This window comes from Terrapene carolina, unplaced genomic scaffold (assembly GCF_002925995.2).
Source record: "Terrapene carolina triunguis isolate 2854851 unplaced genomic scaffold, T_m_triunguis-2.0 Scaffold95, whole genome shotgun sequence".
In the NCBI taxonomy this organism is placed as follows: domain Eukaryota; kingdom Metazoa; phylum Chordata; order Testudines; family Emydidae; genus Terrapene; species Terrapene triunguis.
The window spans coordinates 5,350,387-5,374,543 of NW_020664446.1; the positions used below are offsets into that span (position 1 = coordinate 5,350,387).

Consider the following 24,157-nt stretch of genomic DNA (forward strand, 5'->3'; position numbering starts at 1 on the left):
AGAAGGGACTTTCTTAGTATTCTAAACACACACAGGCCCAAACCGCAAGCTTCAGAAACAGATCAACATTTTCCCAACATTCAACAGTGCTTGGATAGAGGGTTGGAGCTCTGAGCTCTCTACGAGTATGACAGAGCAATCAGTGCACTTCAGAGTGATCTTATAACCCCAGCCAATTATGTTCTAGCTGCCTAGAAAGATAGCAGTGGGTCTGGATTATTGCTAATTAGGATACCAAGCAGAAGCCCTCTCACTCTTCCAACAGCCTAGGAACAGCATAGCAAATAATTTAATCACTGGAGCCAATGCTGAATTTTGTAATTTGGGAAAACACACAAGTAACTGTAAAGCAAAGTTCATTTTCATACCAACACGGGCTGCTGCTGGAGAGACAATGATGAAATGGCACAGAGCACATCGAAATACATAGACATGAATACGGTGAGGAGGCATGTTCTAGTGTTTAAAGCAGAGGACTGGGGCCTGGTCTACACTTCAAAGTTAGGTCTACGTATCTACATTACTCAGGGCTGTGAAAAATGTCACGCCCTCTGCAATGTAGTTAGGCTGACCTCAGCCCTGATGTAGACACCTCGATGGAAGAATTCCTCATCTCTCAGAGTGCTGAATTTACCACAGTGACGGAAGAACCCTTCTGTCGCTGTAGTAAGTGTCTACCCTACAGCAGCAGAGTTGCAGCTGTGCCACAGTAGCATTTCTCCATACCGTGGAAGTCAGCACTCCTGGCTTTTGTTCCTCTCTCTGGAAGGGGAGGGTGGGTTAATGGTTAGAACAGGGGACTGGTAGTCAGGATACGCGTTCTATTCCCACCTCTACCACTGACGCATTGTGTGACCTCAAGCAAGTCACTTCTGAAAAACAGGCCCTAGGTGTTTGAAGTTAGGCACTCAAAACTAGAAGCCATTCTTGACAAATCTGGGTCTTAACCTCTCATTGGCTCAGTTAACCCTTCTGTAAAACAGGCAGGCTAATACTGGATTTACCTATCTCACATCCTGTGAAGAGTGCAAAGTGCTTTGAGATCATTTGATGCAACAGGCTATATAAGTGCAAAGTCTTATTTAATGTTATTATGATGGTGTGGAAATGTACAAACCAATACAAGGAATACTTCCAGTAAGTAAAATGAACTGTTACCTGCAGGTCAAAGAATTTGCTGTATCTCCGGTAGATGATCTGGGAAGTTGAGTCAGACCATGTTACGTTTATGATATATACCTGTTCGGGGGAAGAAAAAAAATGTCAACACAGTGCCTGAGGAGCCCTAAAGCATTGGCTGCAGTTCAAAGGCAGAAAAGTCAGGCCCAATGTGTGTGTCTATATAAGGAGATGATTTCCAATCTTTAATAAGTTTGACAGTCTAATCCCACTCAGTCCCACGTGCACGCTAGAAGAAACACAGCACCAAACTCAAAGTTAGTCTAAATTAAAGCTGTAGTTCTGTCCTGAACTCACCCTGGGCTTCCATAGGCTTCTCAGGAGAATGCCCAGTGTTACACAGCATAGAGCAGGGTCTTCCACCAATCCACGCTAGTAACTCCGATTGACATTCCTTTGCCTGGGTTTAAAGCTTTATTAAAATATTAGCACACTCCTTCCATCCCCCTCTGCCCCAAATCTATAGGGGCACCGGGCACATGCTGCTGGTGGGATTGAGCAGGGGCCAGGAGAGCTGCTACGTTCCACCCCATGTCCCCATTTGAAGCACGTGAGGAGCCATGCTTGAGTCACCTGCCACAATTTCCTTGCACACCTTGGAAATGAAGGTTTGTGCAGAGAAAATAGTGGCAGCCTGGCTCCAGAGGCAGTCTTGCTCCCACAGAGGTGGGGAGCTAACTGTGGAGGGACCGGCACATCCCAGGCCTGCTGCTTTCCCCCAAAACCAGGGATCTTCAGACTACTTCCCATATCTCCTTCACAGGCAGCCCAAGACTTTCTCCCTGGAGAAGCATTTTGGTACCGCAGGACATTTTGATTAAAAACCTAGAACAATATAAAATTAATATGGCAGATATTAAACGGATTATAAACTGACTAGCTGCTAGGTCACAAACTATAAATATAAAAGGGGAATCCTCATTCAGTGGGCCTGTTTCCAGTGGGGTCCTGCAGGGATCAGTTCTTGGTCCCCAGTTGTTTAACATTTTTATCAATAACCCGGAAGAAAATATAAAATCATCACTGATAAAAAAGTCTGCAGATAACACACTCATTAGGGGAGTGGTAAATAATGAAGAGGACAAGTCACTGTCACCGATTCAGAGTGATCTGGATCACATGGTAAACTGGACAACAGAAAACAATGTGTGTTTTAATACGGCTAAATATAAATGTATATACCTAGGAACAAAGAACGCAGGCCGTGCTTACACAATGGGGGACTTTACCCTGGGAAGCAATTATTCTGAAAAAGATATGGGCGTTATGGCGCATAATCAGCTGAACATAAGCTCCCAGGGTGAGGCTGTGGCCAAAACAGCTAGTGCCATCCTGGGATGCATAAACAGGGGAATCTCAAGCAGGAATAGAGAGGTTATTTTATCTCTGTATTTGGCACTGGTGTGACCACTACTGGAATCCTGTATCCAGTTCTGGTGCCCACAATTCAAGGATGTTGATAAATCAGAGAGAGTTCAGAGAAAAGCCACAAGACTGATTAAAAGATTAGAAAATATGCCTTACAGTGACTGCGCTTCTTGAGTCTATCTATTTAAGCTTAACAAAAACACGGTTACAGGATGTCTTGCTTACAGTCTCTAAGGCTACGTCTACCCTGCACCCTTTACAATGGTGCGGCTGTGTCACTGTGGCTGCGCTGTGTGGCTGCTCTTTATCCTGGTGACAAATAAAACCACCTCCAATGAGGGGCGGTAGCTTTGTCGCCAGGAGTGCAGCTCCTACCAACGAAGCGCTGTCCACACCGGCACTTTTCGTTGTTAAAACTTTTGTAGTTCGGAGGGGTGGGGGGAGCGTTTTTGCATGCCCCTGAGCGATGAAAGTTTTTATGACAAAAGTTCCAGTGTAGACAAAGCCAAAGTATCTTCATGGGGAACCAATATTTAATAATGGGCTCTTCAGCCTATCAAAGAAAGGTCTAATAGCTGGAAATTGAAGCTAGACAAATTCAGACTGGAAATAAGGTGTATGTTTTTGACAGTGAGGGTAATTAACCATTGGAACAATTTACCATGGGTCATGGTGGACTCTCCATCACTGGCCATTTTTAAATCAAGATGGGATGTTTTTCTAAAAGAGCTACATGTACTCTAGGAATTATTTGGGGGAAGTTCTGTGCCCTGTGTTACAGAGGGGTCACACTAGAGGAGGTCACACTCCCTCTGGGACACCTGGCATTAGTCACTGTCGGAAGACAGGATACTGGGCTGGATGGACCTTTGGTCTGACCCAGTACGGCCGTTCTTATGTTAGATGATCATACTGATCCCTTCTGACTGTGCAATCTATGAAAGGAATCTCCGCCATTTTAGGGAGTTGCAACTGTACAAACCCTGCAGGCTAGAGGACCCAATACAGCCCCAGATCAGCCTCATGTGATACAGTTCAACTGTATAGTACATTATACACTGGGAGATGGATTCACCACTGCCTTGTACCTTCAGATATCTTTTACACCTGTAAAAGAGCCAGATGGGAATGGCAGCGTTTTGCACCTAGTTAACACCAGTGAAAGTGATGACACAAGATGCAAGACCCTGTGTGGGGACCTCCCAGCATGGAGTATATGTTCACTGCCCTGGGCTACTTTCTACCATTTGACAGAACAAGGAGCAATGGTCTCAAGTTGCAGTGGGGGAGGTCTAGGTTGGATATTAGGGAACACTATTTCACTAGGAGGGTGGTGAAGCACTGGAATGCGTTACCTAGGGAGGTGGTGGAGTCTCCTTCCTTGGAGGTTTTTAAGGCCCGGCTTGACAAAGCCCTGGCTGGGATGATTTAGTTGGGGATTGGTCCTGCTTTGAGCAGGGGGGTGGACTAGATACCTCCTGAGGTTCCTTCCAACCCTGATATTCTATGATTCTATGATGATTTGGGGCGTGGCCCCTATGGTCCAAGTTCCTGTTGTGCCTTGTCTTCTACCAGTGCCCTCTCGTGGACACTGCATGGCATCTTGCTGCTGTCGTCCCACATTCCTCCGGGCGGGGAAGTCATCAGTTTGGCCGAGTCGGAACCCCCACAAGGTTTCCATGCTCTGGTCACCAGGGTTCCTCTCAGGCTGGGTGCTCCGAGGCCTCTTTCTCTGTCTCCTTTGCCAGGAAGACACTGCTTGGTTTCTGGTGGCTGCCTCAGTCAGCAGGCTAGTGCTCCTTCCCTCAGGCAAGGCGAGAACTAGCTCCTGCCTCTTTGCTGGTCAGCCCCACCTTTTCTCTCCTCTCCAGGCCTGGCATTGGCTGCAGATATAACAGGGCAGGGCTAGTTGGGCCCCAAGGTCCTCCTTAACCCCGTTCCTCTGGTTCACCACAACATGGTTAAAAAAAATTATTTCCTGACTTGTCACGTCCTTGCCTCCAGCCACACAAATATAGAAAAAAAAATGGACCCCAGTGTAACTGAACGCAGTGTGGCCCACTACTGTGTCTTTAAAGTAAATGTCAAACTTCATCTACCAACACAAGATAAGGATCTGGTAGAGGAAATGGAAGGAGCAGGACTGCATCTCTTCCTATCTCGCAGCCCAAATGCTTAGCAGCAGGACCTCTTGCTTTTTCAGTCTGTGCAAGTGTGAGGTTCTGTATCTCCAGAGATCGTGACTGGATAAGCATCGCTCCCTGCCTCTAGCTACATCAGGCTGCCTTGCAAAGGTCTGTGGGTAGATAATTGCCTTTATGCTTTTTAAAAGATAAGGGGTACTGCATTCAGCTCCCTGGAGAGGCCTCAGAGAAAAGGCGGAACAAAGGATCATAGGGTATGTCTACACTACAGGATTAATCCGAATTTAGATAATTCGAATTTGGGAAACAGGTTGTATAAATTCGATTGTGCGCGGCCACACTAAGCACATTAATTCGGTTTTTAACCACATTAATTCGGTGGTGTGCGGCCACACTACCCCATTACTTTAACCACAGTAATTCGGTGGTGTGCGGCCACACTAACCCTAATTCGAATTAACAAAATCGATTTAAGCGCTACTCCGCTCGTCGAGGTGGAGTACAGAAATCGATTTTAAGTGCCCTTTAATTCGAATTAACTGGCTCTGTAGTGTGGACGGGTGAAGGGTTAATTCGGATTAACGCAGCTAAATCCGAATTAAAGTCGTAGTGTAGACCAGGCCATAGTGGGATATTTTTTTCCCTTTCTTCTTTCCTGATGGGAGGTGGAGCCTTCAGATGTCTTCTTAACCAAGGATCCCCATCTGTTATTACCATGTTCAACTCCCATGTCAGGTTGGACACGGTACCAAGTGAAAAAGGCTGACGGCAGATCCCTACAAGGTCGTGCAGTCTCTCTCCCCTAGAGGGGAAAGATGGTCCAGTGATAAGGCACTAGTCTAAGACCCAGGAGATCTGTCACAGGTTTCCTGAGTGCAAATGACTCAGCCTCTGTATCCCTCAGCTCCCAATCTGTACAATGGGAATAATAGCACAGCCCTGCCTCATGGGGATTGTTGGGGGAATAAATACGTTAAGGAGTATGAGGTACTCAGACATGACAGTGATGAGGGCCATCTAAGGACCTTAGATTGACAGACAAACCACCAGAGCATGGGCATCGTGAGGGGCGTATTTGCCAGGTTTAAAGCCAAAGCTGCACAAAAACAAATTTTTCCACAAGATTCTTGTGCAAAAATGTTTGTCACTTCATTCCAGGGCATTTCGCAACCCAGAAATTTAGTTTTTCATCGAGTTTCTACAAAAAGGCCACTTTTGGAAAACGTTCAATGGGAATGGCTACAAATAGAAAACACACACGGTTCAGAATTGTACTTGGTGGGTGCAAGCTGATTTGTATTCTTAATTGGGGTCCTCAAAAATGGATAATATAGGAGTGAAATAGGCCTAGTTAAATACAAAAAAACCACTAAGTGAGATTTCCTAACTCTCTTTTTGCAAGTTTGTACCTTTCTCAAAAGTTGAACACAACATGCAAATACCATAAATCTCAAGGTTTTTTAAATGTCATTTCATTTTCCTAAGGCCTCTACTTAGAACTCACAATAAATGTGGGTTTTAGCTTTTACTTGTAATTTGTTTTAACAAATCTATTCTATCGAGTTCTATTCTGCTTTGGTCTTCATACTGCCCTGATCACCGTGATATCTGAGCACCTCTCAGCAAAGCATTGAGTGAGTGACTAACATGATCAAACCTAGTTTGTTATCTTTCTCATCCTCTCTCAAGGGGGAGAAATTTTGTCTGCAGTGGAACGTTTTGTTACGGTTACGTTTATTTGTTTGTTTATAAATGCGTCCACCCCTACGCTGGGTTTATGTTAGAGAAGGCAGGTCAGAGAAGTACACCTTGCACTGGGTAAGTTTGTGGTACATTCCACAGTCTGGGACTCGCCCCTGAGAAAGCTCTGTCTCCTGCACAGATAAGCTTCACCCTTGTGCTAAGAAGTTCCATTGTCCCTGACGGGTGGAGTTGTTGGCCACCATCCTTATCCCAAAACTTTAGGCTCTTTTAGATATCCTGGGCCCAGACCATGGAACACCTTGAAGAGAAGGACTGAGACACTAGATTTAACTGGATATTCTATGAGAAGACTGTAGAAAACAGAGGACATGTTTGATCTGTTTACAGTAACTTGGGAGATACACTGCTGCGGTACTGCCTAGGGACCCCACTTGAGATCAGGGCCCCATCGGGCTAGCTGCTGTGTAGGTGTAGTCCCTGCCCTGAAAAGCTTATATGTTGAAATCCCAGCTCCAGTGGGAGGAAAACTTCAGTGAAGGCAGGATTTCATTAATAGTCTTTAAAATGGAAATTAAATCTTTTGAATTTCAAAGTCTCTGGAAGTCTAGCAGGCTTGTTTTGTTTTATTCTATTGCACTGGTAGATCCTAGCAGGTGGGTAAGAAAAGCACCTTAAATAATCATGCTGGCTTCCAATTAGCTAGAAATACACGAGATCTAATTCTGCTGTCTGTGACAGACAGGTGTAAATCTGGAATGACTATTGGTTTTTTGCTTGTCTGCGTAAATTAAATTTCTCTTGGGAAACCACTGTTTAAAATAATGGGGAAAAGATGTTTGCTGGAAATCAGTAAAACCTCAGACTTTAAAAGGCCATTCTAGAGGTTTCAAAAGCCTCATATATCACCCTCCCCCTTCCACAGGAATCTCAGCTTGCCATTTATCCAGCCCTAGCGGCCTTGGATTTACCAACAACCTTTGCATGAAAGGCAGGCTCTACTCCCGTTACTTATTCCCCAGCTCACCTCATAATTTTCTGCTAGGGTCTTTAAAATTGGATGCTGTGAAAATGATTAATGATATCCCAGAGGAAAGTGACTTCAGGTGAAGCATAAGAAAGAGCTCCTTGGGAGCCTGAGTCCATGCAAATGCAATTGCAATAGAGACACAATGGGATGGCACATGGCAATGGAAGTGCCTGACAAATATGGAGAACTGTCCGTCATTCAAACATTCTGAAGGCAGGCAGGACAGGAATCAGACCGAGCTGCTGTGTAGAAATTTGAGACCCAGCACTTGTGCATCTCGCACCATCTCTCTGATATTTCACTATCCAGCCAGCTCACAAGAACGGAGCAGAAAAGAGAAACTGCAAATAGGCCCACGGCTTTGCTACTGTAAGGGTACGTAACAGAGACGTTTGGAATTTCTGAAACACTTCAGTCCGCAATGTGGGACGCAAACTGATTTTTCAAGGTTGGGAAGCCAGTATATAGTTTTTACAATGGTGACTAAAATTTTGAACCAGTCAGTTTTGATGTTCCTTAAGCCTTTAGCACAGATGTAGAATACAGATGCTCCCCGGGTTACGCATACCCGAGTTACGGAAATCCAGACTTACGGAAACAGTTCCGTAAGCTTTTGGGGGGGGGGGGGGGAAGCAGCGTAATTGTCGGAAATACGTTCCCGACTTACGCAAAATTCGACTTACGCAAGGCGTTCCGGAATGCTTGCGTAAGTCGGGGAGCTTCCGTATGCCTTTTGCACCTACATGTACACTGCATGCAAGAAAACCTATGTGTTAGAAGCATAGGGTTAGAAGGTACCACAAGGGTCACTTTCTTATTTACTACCCCACATAAAAAAATCTGTTAAAAGAACTTTATTAAGGTTGCCAAGTCAAGCACTCAAAAGATAGGAAATGCCAGAATTAAGTTTCCTTGTGCAACTTTAGTTCAACCCTACTGTGCGCATGCATTTTGATACAGTCTTTGATTACGTGAACCCCTAGTATTTTATTCACAGGACCCCTGCTTCATTCAGTGCCCAGGATGCCCCTGCTGTAGGGATGAATCAGGGTTGTGTAGTGACAGAGGCTGTTGTCTGATGGGCCCGTCTCATTTGGTGCAGAAGTTGGAAGGTGTGTAGTGAATGAGCCACGGGATTGCAGGAAGGGACAGGATGGCATCCTGGTTAAGGCAGTTGAACGCCGTCCTGGAGAACTGGATTCCATCCTTACAGAGTTCCTGTGCAATGCTAGGCCACTTATTTAAACCAAACTTTTCACAGGTTTTCACTAATTCTATGTTCTTCACATGCACAAAGGGGCCAAATTAAGGTTGCACAGGTCCAGCCTCCCTTCCCCACCTGGCTCCCCGCGCCAGCCTTCCTACCCAACCAATTCCGGCTTCCCCACCTAACCAGTCCCCTCCCACCCACACCCCGTCACAGCTTTTCCCCTCCCTTCTTCCCCCTCCCTCACTCCTTGTCCCAATCTACTCCCTGATCTGGCTTTTGTCCCTGCTGCATTCGAACCAGGCAGCTTTCCCCTCCACACTGCCTAGGAGTCTGAGGGGTCACTGAGAACACAGGAGAGACAGGCTTGTGCCCTCGGCTCCAGTGCTCAGCCCCACCCCAGCTCACAGCGGCTGGGAGCAGCTATTACAGTGGAAGTCAGGCTTCACCCTATAGCCCTGGGCTGGAGCAGGCTCAGTCACACTGTGGGGATGGTGCATACAGTCCTGTCACACACAGGAGCTATAAGCAACTGAAAACAGGGTCTTATAATAGATAGGAAGTGTTGGGCAACCTTAATAGCATGCAGTGCTACCAGCCCTGCCTATAATATGCTCTTCAAGGCAGGAACTGTGTCATCCTAGTGCAGGGGTTGGCAACCTTTGGCACGCAGCTTGCCAGGGTAAGCACCCTGGCGGGCCGGGCCAGTTGGGCCACGGTTCGCCGCTCCAGGCCAATGGAGGCTGCGGGAAGCGGTGCGGGCCAAGAGATGTGCTCGCCGCCGCCTCCTGCTGTCCCAAACTTGTCCGTCATTCTCTCCCTATTTGACACAATCTGTGAAGCAGTGTGCTCCCTGTGCTCTGACAACATATAACACAGATTCCCGCCCCATACCAGACAGGGATGGCACAGAGTCATCTCCTGTTCATGAGCATACAGCAGGAAGCATGTTGTAGAAGTCCGGAGTGAATACATCACAAGTTGCATGCACAGGTATGAGGCGACACTTGTCAACTGTAATGATGCCTGTTTCAATCCACTTGTTGTTATCTGTGTGTTCCATTTTGGGAAAGTAATGAACAGTAAGGACCAAAACCTCTGTATCAGGTGACCTAATTATGGTTCCTTTGGCACCAAGAGCCAAAAGCCACATTGGCACATACAGCATGCAGAAGGATCCTAGTGTCTGCTTCCTCTTGAGTACTATATAAGTCTTGGGCTTCTTCAGCACCTCTACTGGTGGTGGACTTTGCCACTGTACCATTGGAAAAGCCTCCAGCAAGAAGCAGTGGTTGTGTTGGATGTGCTCCTACGCTCTCAGGTGCATCTTGAACCATATATTCACAGAGGAATTTTATAAGTGACTGCTTGTTGGATGCCAAAATAAGTATATTAAGCACTGTTTGCTGCCTACAAAGAGCAATAAGGAGGAAAGGTGATTTCCTACAGCGTAAGTAAAGTATACATTCAACTATCACTGGCCTGGTTCTGACTTTACTATCAAACGTCGTGTTTTTGATGGAAAATATCCAACTCTCCCTGGCACAAATCCACAGAGTAACCTGATGTGACATCTTCAGCTTTCATGCTACTGCTTTTTCTATCAGCTGTTCAGAAGATGATACTTTGGTGACAGTGGGATTGGAGTGGTTTATGAGTGACTGGGATAGATAGCATGATGGGACCAAGATGAGAGCCCTTTGGAAGCTGAAATTAACTTTTAGTGCAACTAATGAAGCTAAATATTCACTACGGATAATCTTCTGGACACGAAAGCAAAGCTGTGATACACGGACTATGCAGGAAGTATCTAAATAGTTCTATCAAGTTTTTCATTGCCTTGTAGCAAGTTATCTGGGGCCAAATTCTGTGCTGACTTGCCCTTCAAGTTCCTTTTAAAATCAATGGGGGCCACACCACATGTAAAACAACATATTAACTGGCCCCCTGTACACGGCAGCTAAGATGGGTTAATAAAGCTGTATCATTTGGCTCAGAGCAGTGTTCTACAACTTCTTGCGGAGAGAAGTAGCTCTATGCATAATAAAAGTGTGAACTGGAGGAAGTGTGGGCTAACAATTGAAGCAAGGGCTGAATCCCACCTCTGCCACAGATTTCCTATATGATTTTGGGCAATGCACTCAGGGTCAGTTGCTGTTCCCACTGAAAAAGTCACTCAGAGTTTTGCCACTGACTTCAGCTGGAGCAGGACTAATCTCTCCTGGGATGGGGAGATTAGTTCTTACACCTGCTGAAGGTTATTCCATAGCTGAGGAGGACAGAGCTTCTTGCAGCTTCCTCTGAAGCAGTAGGTACTGGCCACTGTCAGAAACAGGGCGATAGGCTAGTTGGACAGGCTAGACCAGCGTTTCTCAAACTGGGGTCGCAAGGCTATTGGGGCGGGGGTGGTGTGCACAAAAATATTGCTGGGGGCAAGAGGAGGGAGGGTACAGCAGCCACCACTCTCCAGCCATCCAGCTCTGAAGGCAACACCGCCGCCAGCATCAGCACAGAAGTAAAGGTGGCAATACCACGAGTATGCTCTTATGAGTATGTACAGTAATTTGTTATCACTTTTTTGGGGAGGGGGGTCATCGCAGCCTGAAATATTTGCAAAGGGGGGGCTCAGCAAAAAAAAAAAAGTTTGAGAACCCCTGGTCTAGATGGCCTGATGCAGCATGGCAATCCCATATTCTTGTGTGTTGACAGACATAATTAAGGTCTGTGGTGTGCTTTGAGATGCCTGGCAGAAAGATGTTATATACGTGCATGTAGACATTATAATACAGCTGGCATTTGTACTGGTAGCCACCTTCTTGCTCACATCATTGCCACAAAAGTGACAATCTCTAGCACCAATGAGATGGGATAAGAGGCTATATGGTAGTTCCCATCCTGTCTTACAGCCGATTTAATCAACACAAGACAAACCTTTTCTTGCCAATTGCTGGACCCGTATTAAGAGCAGGATGGAAATTTCTGATGCTGGGCCTCATTAAAGCTGCCACTAGCTTTGTACATTAGCCCCACAGCACAAGTTCTACCATCACGCAGCATTAACCGTGCAATGCTGCCTCAGTGCATTACCCAAACCCTCCTGACTTTTGGGAAGTTTGTATCAGGATCCAAATCTCATAGGGTGGACCCATCCCCCTCCCCTCCCCTCCCCTTCTCTCTCTCTCTCTCTCTAATGGACTCCAACTGGGACATCTGAATGCCCCCAGGGCCAGATTACAACAATCAAGAACCCTAGTCATACCATGACATGGGTCGTCCTGTGCCTCCATCCCCATGCAATCTAGTATTGCCAATTTTGGTTGGATGTTTTCCTGAAGGTTTCATCACATCACATAATGCTGGAGACTCGCAACCCTAGCAATGTCCCAGCTGCACACTGGGATTGGTGGAAGCAAGGAGGCCCCTCTTCCCTCCCAGAGAGGCAAGGGAAGCAGCATGGGGCCCCTTTCCCACAGGAAAGACAGCAGGAGTTTGGCTCCCTACCTTCCCTCCACCCCAGAAGAGGCAGCTGGCAGCAAGGGAGACCACAGTATTTATCTCAAAAGCCAGAGTATCTGTTTGAATAGATAGGCAAGACCCACTCCACTACTCTACTCCCCTCCGGCCACATACAGAGTCCCTGCAAGGGTGTGATGGTAGGGGATGCTAGAGTAGTGGTGCTTGGAGTTAACACCCCACTGAGATGCATGGGGCAGGTCAGACCTCTCAAGGCTATTGTTTCAGCTACACTTGGGTCAGATTTTCAAGCTTTTATCTACAACCGTATTGGCTGCAAGCGTACTTTTTTTTTTTTTTTTAAAGATTAGATTCTGGTGGAATCGCGTGACTGCCGCAGCTAGGACCCTAGGCGAGTGCCTTTGACTGAATCCCTCTCTGAACACCTCCAAACTTTTAGCAAGTTCACATTCTCATCCAAAGTGCACAGCTCAGACCCATCTCCAGCTTGCTAACAATCTAAGAGTACATCTACACAGCCCACAGCAGCAAGCCTCTCAGCCCAGGTCGACAGATTTGGGCTCACAGGGCTTGCGATATCATGCTAAAAATAGCTGTGTAGACATTGTGGCTCAGGCTGGAGGTTGGGTTCTGAAGCTGGGGGGTGGCGTGCTTCAGATCCGGAGCTACAACTTCAAAGCACTGTCTACACAGCTATGTTTAGCGTAGCAACATGAGCTCCGGGAACCCGAGACTGTCAACCCAGGCTGGGAGGTTGGCTGCAGCAGGCTGTACAGATATACCCTCAAAAGCCCCAAAAAGTATTTTGGGACCTGTGAAATACCCACAGATGTGAAATCAGCCTGTGAAAACTGAGACAGTCCCAGAACCAGGGGCGATTGCATGGCTGGTGCCATGAAATGAGGTCACTTTTCAGCAAGATCGTCACTGAGGGGCCGCAGCTCGGCAACGCCAGTGCTGATGAAAGACGATTTTCAAACACAGTCCGTAACACGTGGGGTTAGGAGCGGTTCTCTCCATTTGAGTTTGAAGAATGGTGAGCTGAGACATAGAGACGGCCTTGAAGGAACAACCAGAGCACCCCAAACGATGACACATGGAGAGAATTTCTGCTGGGCTACTCATTCGATTGTTACGTTGTTTTAAACGCGTCCGATGTACACAGGCTAAAGCAGACTCTGCCCAGGTGCAGATTGTCTGGCTTTCTGATGAAACAGATGGCGTTTCACAGACATCTCTCTATCCAGCTTGAGTTTCCATTACCAACTGGGGAAATGTAACCGAGAAGCAGCCCATGACGACCCATGGGTCTGACGGATAAACGTTGCACACGTCTAGCTTTTTAAGCGGCAGCAGCGATGCCGTGGGACTGGAAAGAAGGAATCTGATGGCAATAGAACACTCTTTCCTTTATGGTATGTGGGCGGCTGCCCCAGAGGCAAACCATTTGAGTGAGGGCATCTACACAGCGGGCCAGATTCTCAGACAAATGGTTGTGCAAACGGGCACAACTCCATTGACCTCCATGACCTTTTTTTCTATTTCTCAAGTGGGGTAGGGTGCGTCTCAAAAACCAGAAGTGTTTGGCCACTAGAGCTTGCCGTTTAATTAAACATACAAAAGACATTTTCCCACCCACTATATTCCTTCATGCAGTGTGTTTTTACTCTTAACAGTGATGCTATAGGATTAGCTTCTGTTGGTGAGACAGGCAAATTTTCCAGCTGCACAGAGCTCTTCTTCAGGTCTGGGAAAGGGAGTCAGAGTGTCACAGCTAAATACAAGATCAAAAGGACTCTTTACCACAAGGAGTTGGCACTTATTCTGAGACACCATTCAAGGTGAAGTGGCCTGTTAACACCCTGTAGTCATAGGATAAAAAGGGGGGCTGGTGGGTTACAGATTCTTGTAATAAATCATAAATCCAGGGTCTTCATTAAGACCATGATTTTTCATGTCTGTTTTGCAAACAGGCTCTAGATTCCTTAATCGAAGATAGAGACCCTGTGTCCAGAAGTGAACTTCACCCCACATGCACCCAGATTTCAGCCGTCCCCCTATGCATCACAGTGAAACCTTGTAATTTACTTATCTACTATGTCACCACAGGACATTGCTACTAAAAAGCGCAATAAGTGAGTCCCAGGTAGTAATCAGAGTGGGAAGCTACCTCAGCCATATTTATTTATTTACATACCAATGATAGCCATAGCAACAAAACACTATTTGCAAAAGGGATGCAAAATAAGATTGCATAAGCAACGCACAGTGGGGTTGCATTAAATACCAGCTGGTAACCTACTCAACCGGTAACTTCCATTCACCAGTGCTCCCAAAATCACACCCCAGACCAGCAGCTCTAAGACCAGGTCTACACTACAGACCTATATCACTATAACTATGTTACTCAGGGGTGTAAAAAATCCACACCCCTGAGTAATGTCTGCCAACCAAACGCACTGTGTAGACAGCGCTACATAGCTACTGCCTCTGGGGAGGTGGATTAATTCTGCTGACGGGAGAGGCTCTCCCATCAGCATAAGAACATCTTCACTTAAGCGCTGCAGCTGGGCAGATGCAGCGTTTTAAGTGTAGACCTGCCCTTAGTTAGCCCCCTTTACAGCCTCTGGGTATTGGAAGAAAGCCACTTACATTAGACAGTTATCAGCCCAGGTTGGAGAAATGGAGTGATTTGCTACTGTTTCTCACACCTGCAGCTCTGCCGCATGCCACCTTTTTAGGACTGAGCCCCTGGCTTGGGTTTATTAAATCACGGTATTTAAAGGAGCTCACACCACAGTGAGCATTAACAGTATAATGGATGGAATGCGTGAGGAACACAGTATTTGTATGTGTGTATATGAGTAGGGTATAATGTTTGTGTGTGCATGGGAAGGGCACGGTGTGTGGGATCGGGAGGAAATCAGACAGGGTATAGTACTGATTTGTATTTCCGTTGGGTGGTAGTGTGTGTGTGTTCAATTGTAGTTACTTGGTCATGACTCAGGGAACTGTTTGTTTGGCCGAAATATTATGAGATTTGATCTTCTGCCATTATGAATGGCTATACCACGAGAAGAAGCACTTTTCAGCCCCATCCTTAGCCCCATGGAGCATTAAAAAAGCCAGTTAAATACAAACACAAATATCAATACCAAGACTGTATGTTTATTTGGCTTTCTGTGGAACCTGGATGCTCAGCCTCAGTAATTAATGCCTGGCTCCAGTTCCGAAAAGGAATCAGAGCAGACGTAGGAAGAGGTTGCATCTTCAAACAAACAAGAATCTAATTACGCTTGTGAGGCACAGACCTTTCAATAAAGTTGTTGGCTTAACACCACCTTCTACCTGGTTCCCCGCTGGGGCTGTTTGAGTTCTAAAGTATTTTGATACAGTGATTGTGTTTCTTCAACCAGTGGGTGGTCAACACAGCCAGCAGTCTGAGAGTTGCAAGAATTCCTCACAAATGCAAAAGCAGAGAGGTTTCGCTCCAAGAAAATAGCATCAAAATGATCTGGCAATTAAATGCAACTTGCTCGGGTGACTTTAATTTGGAGGGCTTGCCTCCACACAAAAGTTGTACCAATGTAACTACATTGTTTTAGAAACTTATAGTTAAATCAATGCTCAAACTGAGTGCAGACAAGCTCTGAGACCGTAGCTAAGTACATAAATCCACAGTGCGAACTTTGGAGAAATGTACTAGCGGTGCTGTTATTCGGGATGAGTTCTAGGAAGCAAATGCCTATTGATCTCTCATGCCCCTAACTCTTCCTGAACATTGATCCTGGGGGTTATAAGAATCTCTTCTTCTGATCTTAAAAAAAAGTGAGAGTTTCATTTTCACATCACTATTCAATATGCAGGAAAAACATCCAGGACAATTTCTGAGAGCTGTGTGCATGCATCCATAGGGAAAGTAGGGATGAGATTTTCACACTCAATATTGGCCTAAATCTTCTTCCTCTGACATCAACTGACTTTTTATAGGAACAATTAGCCCAATTTTGAGCACTTTTGAAACCCCACCTTAGATCACAATTAACTGCCTTAAACCCCTAACCATTCAAAAGAGCGCCACAGACACTCAAACCACACTGAAGTCAATAGGATAGCCAGCCTCTTTGGGCTAAATTCAGCTGGTAAAATTGGGTGCAGCTCCACCGACTTCCATCAGTTTCCAATTGACTTCTATCTGGGACTGGGCCAATGCCCATTGGAGTCAATGAAAAGATTCTCATTGACTTCAGCACGTGGTGAATTAGGCCCCATGGAAACAGATGCAGTCACAAAAGTGTCAGAAAGATATTGACAAATCAGAGGAAATTCAGAACAGAGCAACAAAACTGATTATTGGGCAGGAGGGCCTGACTTGATTTAAGGGACGATTACAAGAACTGTAAGTGACATTCTGCACACATGAGCGGTAGAAACAATGAGATGAAACTGAGCAAAAGAAAATTTAGACCAAATATCCACACACACAGAAAAAGGCCATAACAGCCAAAGACCCTCTCAGTGGAAGTCCCAAGATTTCTTTGTCCCGTCCAATTTTAAATGACTCAGGCATCTGTTATCAGGGAAATGGATGATGTGTCAACTTCTTATGCACCAGATCTGCTCTCACTCTGTATTCAAAGGCAGCTCTGCAGGCTTTACTAACCAAAAAAAGCCCTTGGAGAGTGAGCTTGATTCTTTTTTGGCTTATGCATTATTTAAGAATTGTTAAATAAATTCTATGGCAGGACAAACTTCTGCCCTCAGTTGCACAGATATTGTAAACCTGGAGTCACCCTATAGACTTAAGAGAAAAATTGGGCCAGCAATGGATGGAACCAAGGGCAGATGTGGCCTGTAGAATCGTTATTGCTGGTGATGACGTGTCACCCATGGTGTGAGACATTCAGACCCCAGGGCTTGCTGGGGGGAACCCCACAATTTTTTACCTGTAAATGGATTAATGTTTAATCTGGAAATTATGGAGGCACATGTAACATGTAACCCCATACAATGCCATTTTTACAGTCACTTCTCAGTGGAAGTATTCAAATTGTTCCACTTTTCCCATATTTCTCCCATTACCTTGCTCCCTGTTCTGAGATTTAGGGCCTATCCATACTAGGGATATTTGTACCTGGGTAGCTACACCAGTACAGAGCCCCAGGGTATATACACTGTACTGGTGTAAGGGTTTGTCTATACAGCAAATTAGTGTGCAGCAAGCCAGGGTGTGAATCTACAGTGCACCAGCTTGCCATGCAATAACATCCCATGTGGACATTGTTACAGCACACTGAAAATCCAGGAGTGTTGTTACAGTGTCCACTCTGGATGTTACTACACAGCAAACTGATGTGATGTAGGTTCACACCCTGGCTTGCCACGCAATAGCTTGCCATATTGACAAGCCCTAAGCCGGGGCTTGCAACCATTTGAAAACAGGATATACTGTACTACAACTCTGTGAGCCCCACTTTTCACCACTGGGGGGTTTGCACTGTGTCGATGCATAAGTGTAGCTGCACCAGTACAAGTTTTCCCACAACAGGCAGGCCCAGCGTTTCCACATGTAAAGATATGCTGATAAACCCAACCCTATTTTCCGGGCTTATCCCTTTTGGTAATTCTTGTTCTGCATCAACACTTGGATGCAGTTTATATTAACATGCTTTGATTTCTAACCTTGTGAGTGACCCCGAGATGTAGTGCGGGAGCAGCAAAGCCAGGGCCTGGGAAAGGGAGCAAAACTCCTTGAGGCCCTTACAGAACAATGACAGGTCTCCGGGGATGTTCCTATTCCAAATCATGGAAATTCTTCAGGCGGTGCCCTACAGAATGGTGGGATCTCTTCTTCCTCCGCCCCCTTTGGAGTAGAGGAGACAGGAAAGTTCATGTAAACTAAGAGGCCCCCAGATTCACAAAGCCTGAACTGGAGGCTACAGTCCTTTATTTGTGATCAACAGTACATGAAGGAAAACTTCAGCAAGTCTGATGATTTCTATATTGGTTATGTGGTTATGTCTCTGGTGGGAGCGAAGAGGATAAAAGCATATACAAAATTTATTTGGACAAAACTGGCCTACTATCTTTCACATAACTCCAAACTCTAATATGAGTTAGAAAGATGGGAATTTTGCACTTTATTTCAAAAGTTATTAGAATTTAGGAGAGTTTAAAACTAGCTTTATCTTCAAATTGAAAACTGTATCAGGAAATTTACAGGTTAAAATCTCTCTCTCTGCATGCATATGTATAATAGTTTCTGTCAAACTGCAGGGCAAGATTGACAATGTGGAGCTAAATTAGGAAAAGCCAGCCTATATCCAGAAGGATATAATGCTAGCTACTATGGGCCTAATCCAAAGTCTTTTGAAATCAGTGGGAAGTCTGATCCAAAGCACTGAAGTCAATGGAAAGACTGCCATTAACTTCAATGGGCTTTGTTTTAATGAGTTTAGAATCAGGCCCATGAGCAAAATGCTAGGAGAAACGCATCATCTGTGATTGTCCAAGGTTCAAAGACTTTTGGGCTGACATTAGAAAACTGATGCAAGAGTTAGGTGAGGGATAGATCGGTTAGACCTCCGTGATTATGGTGTTAAACTTATTTTTAAAAGACAGGATTTAATACACATTTTGTCTGTGGAATATGAAACGTGTCTGCATAGGCAATTCCTGAAACCTGCAGCTACAAAGCTCTGAACTCTCTGTATCATTCTGTTTCTTTGGTAAGTCAAATTATCATCTCTGTGCTCTCATTTCCTCCTACTCTTCTCCAACCATCAATCATCTTGACATACTCTTTCCTTTCCCTCCTTCTCCTACTCTTGGTTTCCTGGCTGCTAACATGCTGCCCGCCACGTTCAGAACATTCTCTCCCAATCCTCAGCATCCAAATATCTTCTGTCTCCTTCTGCTCATGGCCAAGGTGCCATGGAAACCTAAGGAAATGGATATCGCCTGTTCCTCTTCAGAGGCACTGTTCCGTTCCACTCACAGAGACAGTATTGTAACGTATGCAACACTGGCTACTTCTGGAATTAGCAGCACAGGGGCTGTACACACACTTGAGCCGTGCTAATGGAGGCTCTCCTTTAGCTCAAATGGCAGCAGGGACCTGCACTTTGGAGCAGAAGGACCTGAATTCTATCCTCAGCATCAACTGGAAGTTTCAAATGGGCAGGGTTTGCAGCACACTGACCAATGCGATGTCCAAGGTGGCTACAGATTTGAAACAATATCTCTGGGTCCAAACAGATATCCCAGTGGAATGTATTAAAGCAGAGTTTATAGTGTTGTTATATTGCCTCTCCAGATAACGATTCCCCCTTTACAGCCTTCACATATCAGCAATCATGCAAATGCAGGTAACAGACTGGGTTACAGTTAGTTCAAGTTAGTTGTCACAGTGTCACCAAGGATACAAATTACCTAAGAGTCACTTAAATTTTATTTAATTTCCTTCCCACTTGCAGCAGCAATTAGACGACTTCCCATCCTTAGCTTAGAGTTACCCGCACGCTTCAAGAGAAGAATGCAGAACTGTATTCTTTGGGAGCCGGTCTCACAATTGTTAACTCTCAGCTGCCAGTTAGATTAGGATCAGTGGCACTGGGCTACTCTTAAGTAAATATTTAGGCAGGAGGCACTGACTACACATGCTACACAAAGTCTTTGCTTTCTCCTACAAGTTCAATAGTGGCATATAGACTAGTTGCAGGGTAATTAGTTAATAGGCAGACTCTACTTTAAAGACTAAGGACCAGATCCTCAAAGATTAGTTAGGTGTCTAAAGACGCAGAGGTGCCTAGCACAATTTTCAAAAGCACCCAGGCACCTACCTCCCAATGGGAAAAACCCACTAGAGGATCTCTGCTTCTTTAGGTACCTCAACACCTTTACAAATCTGGCCCTAAGTGAGACGAATGAGGTGAAATGTTTCTCCAATACTCCTGTGCTTCTATTGCAGCAGTTCACATTTAGAAACTGAAACAATAGTAATACATTGCACTTCTCCAGCACCATTCTGAGAAGTGCTCAAAGCTCATTAGTAACAGTCACGAATTAACCCTCTCAGCCTCTTGTTAGATAGGTAGGGTATTAGCATCCACATTTTGTAGAGGAGAAAATTGAGGAAGAGACAGATTAAGTGTTTTAGCCAAAATCACACAGAAAATATGATGTAGAGTCAGAGATTGAACCCAGGTGTTCTGAGTCATTCTAGTCTTGGCTTTATCACATGAACATCATCCTCCCTCTTCAATTAACCTTGGAGTTAATTTTTCCAAGCATTGCACTGGTGTTTGGTCATGCAATTTTGATTAAACTCTTAAGGGAGTCAAGGAGAGAAAGGCCTTTTATACTGATACCCTTTAGCACCACTTTGATAACTTACCACAGCAATCCGCTTCCAGTTTGCCTATCAGTCTAACCCAGGCCAGCCACGAGCCACATAAAAAGAGCATTACTCATTTTCAGGAAGCAAAATTTGTTTCTGCAAGTCAGCAGTGGTCACCTTGAAGCAAACCTTTTATATTATGTGTCCTATTGAAACCAGAAATAAAATATGAATCAGCAAAACAACGATAAGCATTTACATTCCTGCCAGATTCAGTGTCTAAGGGCCTTTGGAACATTAAACAAACCCCTTCCTGTGTATCCTCTAACCAGAATGCTCTCTGACTCTTAGCCACTTCAATGGATTTACAAACATTTCACTTTGAGAATCACAATTATAGCTGGCTTCATTGACCACCCAGTTAAACAAAACCTTGAGATATTCTATAATGGTTACTTAGGACACAGATTTGCCTATTGGAGATTAGAAGTGAAATTTTCAAAAGTGCCTAAGAGATTTAGGAACCTACATTCCATTTCCAAAAGTGATTTAGCTACTTAGGAGCCTACATCTTGTTGACAGTCTGGGGAATTTAAGCTCCTAAGGGCCAATGTTACTTTTTAAAATGAGCTTTACGCTCTTAAGTCACTTACACACTTTGGAAGTTTATCCTAGATATCAAGTGCATTTTTACAGTCATTCACAACCCCACCAACCTACTAATAACCCTCCCCCCGAAGGCAGTATTATTATTTACCTACGCACCAGATGGGCCTAGGCCCCAACAAGAAACAACATTCTCCAGACTGAGACCCAGGACTTGATTCTCCACTGCTCTGCGCAAAGCTCTGCTCTGTTGAGGGGTAATGGAGAGGGCAGGGTTATCCAGCCCTGGCTCAACCTAAACTTGGAGAAGCAGAGAATCTAGCCCAGGGTCCCAGGAATAGGGTAGACAGAAAATTAAAATAAAATGCTTCCATTTTGATTTGACCTGGCCCCGTTTGTTTCACAGCCGCTCTCCAGCCACCAGGATGTTTTGTCCAACACATTCCTATGCACAAACACTTGGTGCCTTGGACATCGATATTTACTGCTTGGGGTGGCAGTACTAGACAGCCTGCAGGTGGATTGAACTAGGAAAACAACATTTTTATTCTGACCCCAGGGCAGCAAACAGGTTACTCCAACTGTTACCTGAAGGCCTGACTGTGAGACTCACATACCTACTGCTCCTGTTATCAACAACGACTTGCGCTGTAATGCTTTTCCTGAGCATTTGTTTTTATGAGCAGATTCATCTGTTATGTCAGTATCATACTTTAAATCAACCCAGCTGTTTCTTTTTGCAATCCCCATTCAATCCATGCACGCTGCTTCCTACTCACAGGCACAAGCCCGGGCTGCATTGAAAGCTACCAGCAATTATTACGAACTAAAAAACCAAAAAAAGACGACTCCAGAGAGGAATGTTTGCAGTACCTAATGCAATGCTCCTGCAGCGATTAGCTTATCAGGTAACAAATCAGGGTGGTTCTAAAGCTTTGGACTGGAAGGCAACAAGCTGAGCTCAGAGAGGAGACTTTCACAGATAAAGGAGTTATCAGTTTGCCTGCACACCTACAGCCCTCTGCAATCAGGGAGAAGTCAATCCCAGGCCACATGGCCCAGGGCTAAACTGCCAAAGAAAAGATGGGGAAAAAGTGGTTCGGGGAGAGCCAAGCTAACCAGCCACTCCCCACAGCCCTCTTTACGCAAGCAGAACGGCACAACAGGGTGTGAGCTGAGCTCTAATCATTTACACCATGTGTGCGTGGCACGAGGCAGCAGGTTGAGTGCCATTAAGCACGAGGTGTGAATTACATCATCATAACTCACAGCCCGGAGGTCCCTTATTTCAATTTTCTGTTGGCCATCCAAACTGCTCTTGAATGCAAGAGAAAGAAGCCAATTAGAGAACTGCTTCATGATATAAAAGGGGATAACCCCAGCCCCGCTCCTGTGGGACAGCTGTGCACACTGCAAAACCCAGCACCATAACGGATGTCCTCCAGGAGAATCTCAAAAAGGCCAAGGACTGAATGTGTTCAGAGACTGAACTACCTACTCACCCCTAAATGGAAGTGCAGCATAGCAAAGTTTACAGTGGCGCATCCCATGATGTCCCCAGAGTTGACAATGGGGCATCTTTCAAAAGCACTAAAGTATATATTTAAAAGACACTTCCATGGCTACTAAAGGTGGATGTGACCTTTGCAACAAAGCCTAAACGTTTCCAGTTCTTCATGGTTACAAAAAGATCTCCACAGCAACCATCCATTTTTTCTACACTAATATGCAACATGCTTTGCCTTGGCCACACAAATATCATCTGCTAGTCTTCCCGATGGTGGAGTCTGCCGGGAACATACAAAGCAGAGACCCTGCATGTGCTTAATTCTGCTCCATCCAAGCAAAGATAAACATCTTGAACAAAACCATCCATTGACATCACAGTAACAGCAGCAGTTTGAGGCCCCAATTCACCAAGGCACTTAAGCACATGCTTAACTTTAAGCACATGTCTAAATCCCATTGACTTCAGTGGGATTTAAGTACTTTGCTGAACTGGGGCCTGAGTGACCTTCAAAATTCTCCTCTTTTCACAGGTCCTAAATACAAAGAAGTGGCCACTCACCCTCCAGCCCTTGTAAATGTGACAGTTGGTTTTGAGAGCTCTGAGGAGAACCCCACCACTTGAAAGAAGTACCTGCCTATCAGAGATTATGATGGCCATTCTTGCCCAATGGATTTAAGAAGGAGCTTAAACTATGTTGAACTAGTTTGGCTCCCTGTTGCCTATTGCTGAACTATGGAAAAGCCGCCTCCAAGGCACAAATTACAACCTACAGACCTGGGAAACCAGCAGCAATTGCACTTGTCCTTGGACAGTAACACCGGCCAGGCCACTTAGAATCCTGTCTACCCTCTGACCAACGTGAGACCTTCTCTTTAACTTGAAAACTGACTCCAACACATCGCTGAATCGCAAATCTCTCCGACAGGGAAAATTAGCCAAGCATGATTTAAAAGTGAGGTCTGCAGCTAGGGATCTGAGCCAAAGGCTGCATCTGGCCACAATACTGAAAGTCAGTTCATAGAATCATAGTTCCCCAGCTAATAATCTCACAGTCTCCAGCGAGGTGTGACATAAAAACACAACCCCAGGAATACCATTGCTGGGTTACTTTCGTTTTATTTTTTTGCTCAAAGGGCACCTGATGTCCAAGGCTTGGGTTTTACTCCTTGCTCCAGTAGAATTGGCACCCGGGTCTCCACTTCCGAGGCAGGGAGCGGAACGCAGATACAGCCAGTTCAAGCATAGCTCCTAACGTTTTCCCAACCATTGTACATATGAGCCAATCCCCCGTCCTCTCTCCCCAGGGCAGTTGCAGTTATGGTACTCACCCTGCAACTGAGCGGGAAGGGAAGGCGGTTTCCAATACTGCAGCTCCAAAATCAGCAGCTGTGACGTCACTGAGCATGATACGGCCGGAGCCTCCATTAGGGAGCCAAAAGCATCTCCCCCACACATATACAAACACTCCAGCCTAACGTGTCAAGGTCTAGGGCAGTGGTTTTCAACCTTTTTTCATTGGTGGACCACTACAAAACTTTGAATGCAGGTGCAGACGTCTTTGGAAATCTTAGTATTTGGAAAACATAGTCTGGGGACCCCA

General features: G+C 45.3%; 1 protein-coding gene across 2 annotated transcripts in view; it reads right to left on the reverse strand.

The window, feature by feature from the left end:
• SH3PXD2A (SH3 and PX domains 2A) overlaps positions 1-24,157 on the reverse strand; it is a 358,093-nt gene that overhangs the window by 295,210 nt on the left and 38,726 nt on the right. For both annotated transcript variants that reach the window (XM_026650919.2, XM_026650918.2), the window contains exon 2: positions 1,159-1,239. In XM_026650919.2, coding sequence (XP_026506704.1) covers positions 1,159-1,239 — 81 coding nt within the window. The remainder of the gene's footprint in view (positions 1-1,158; positions 1,240-24,157) is intronic.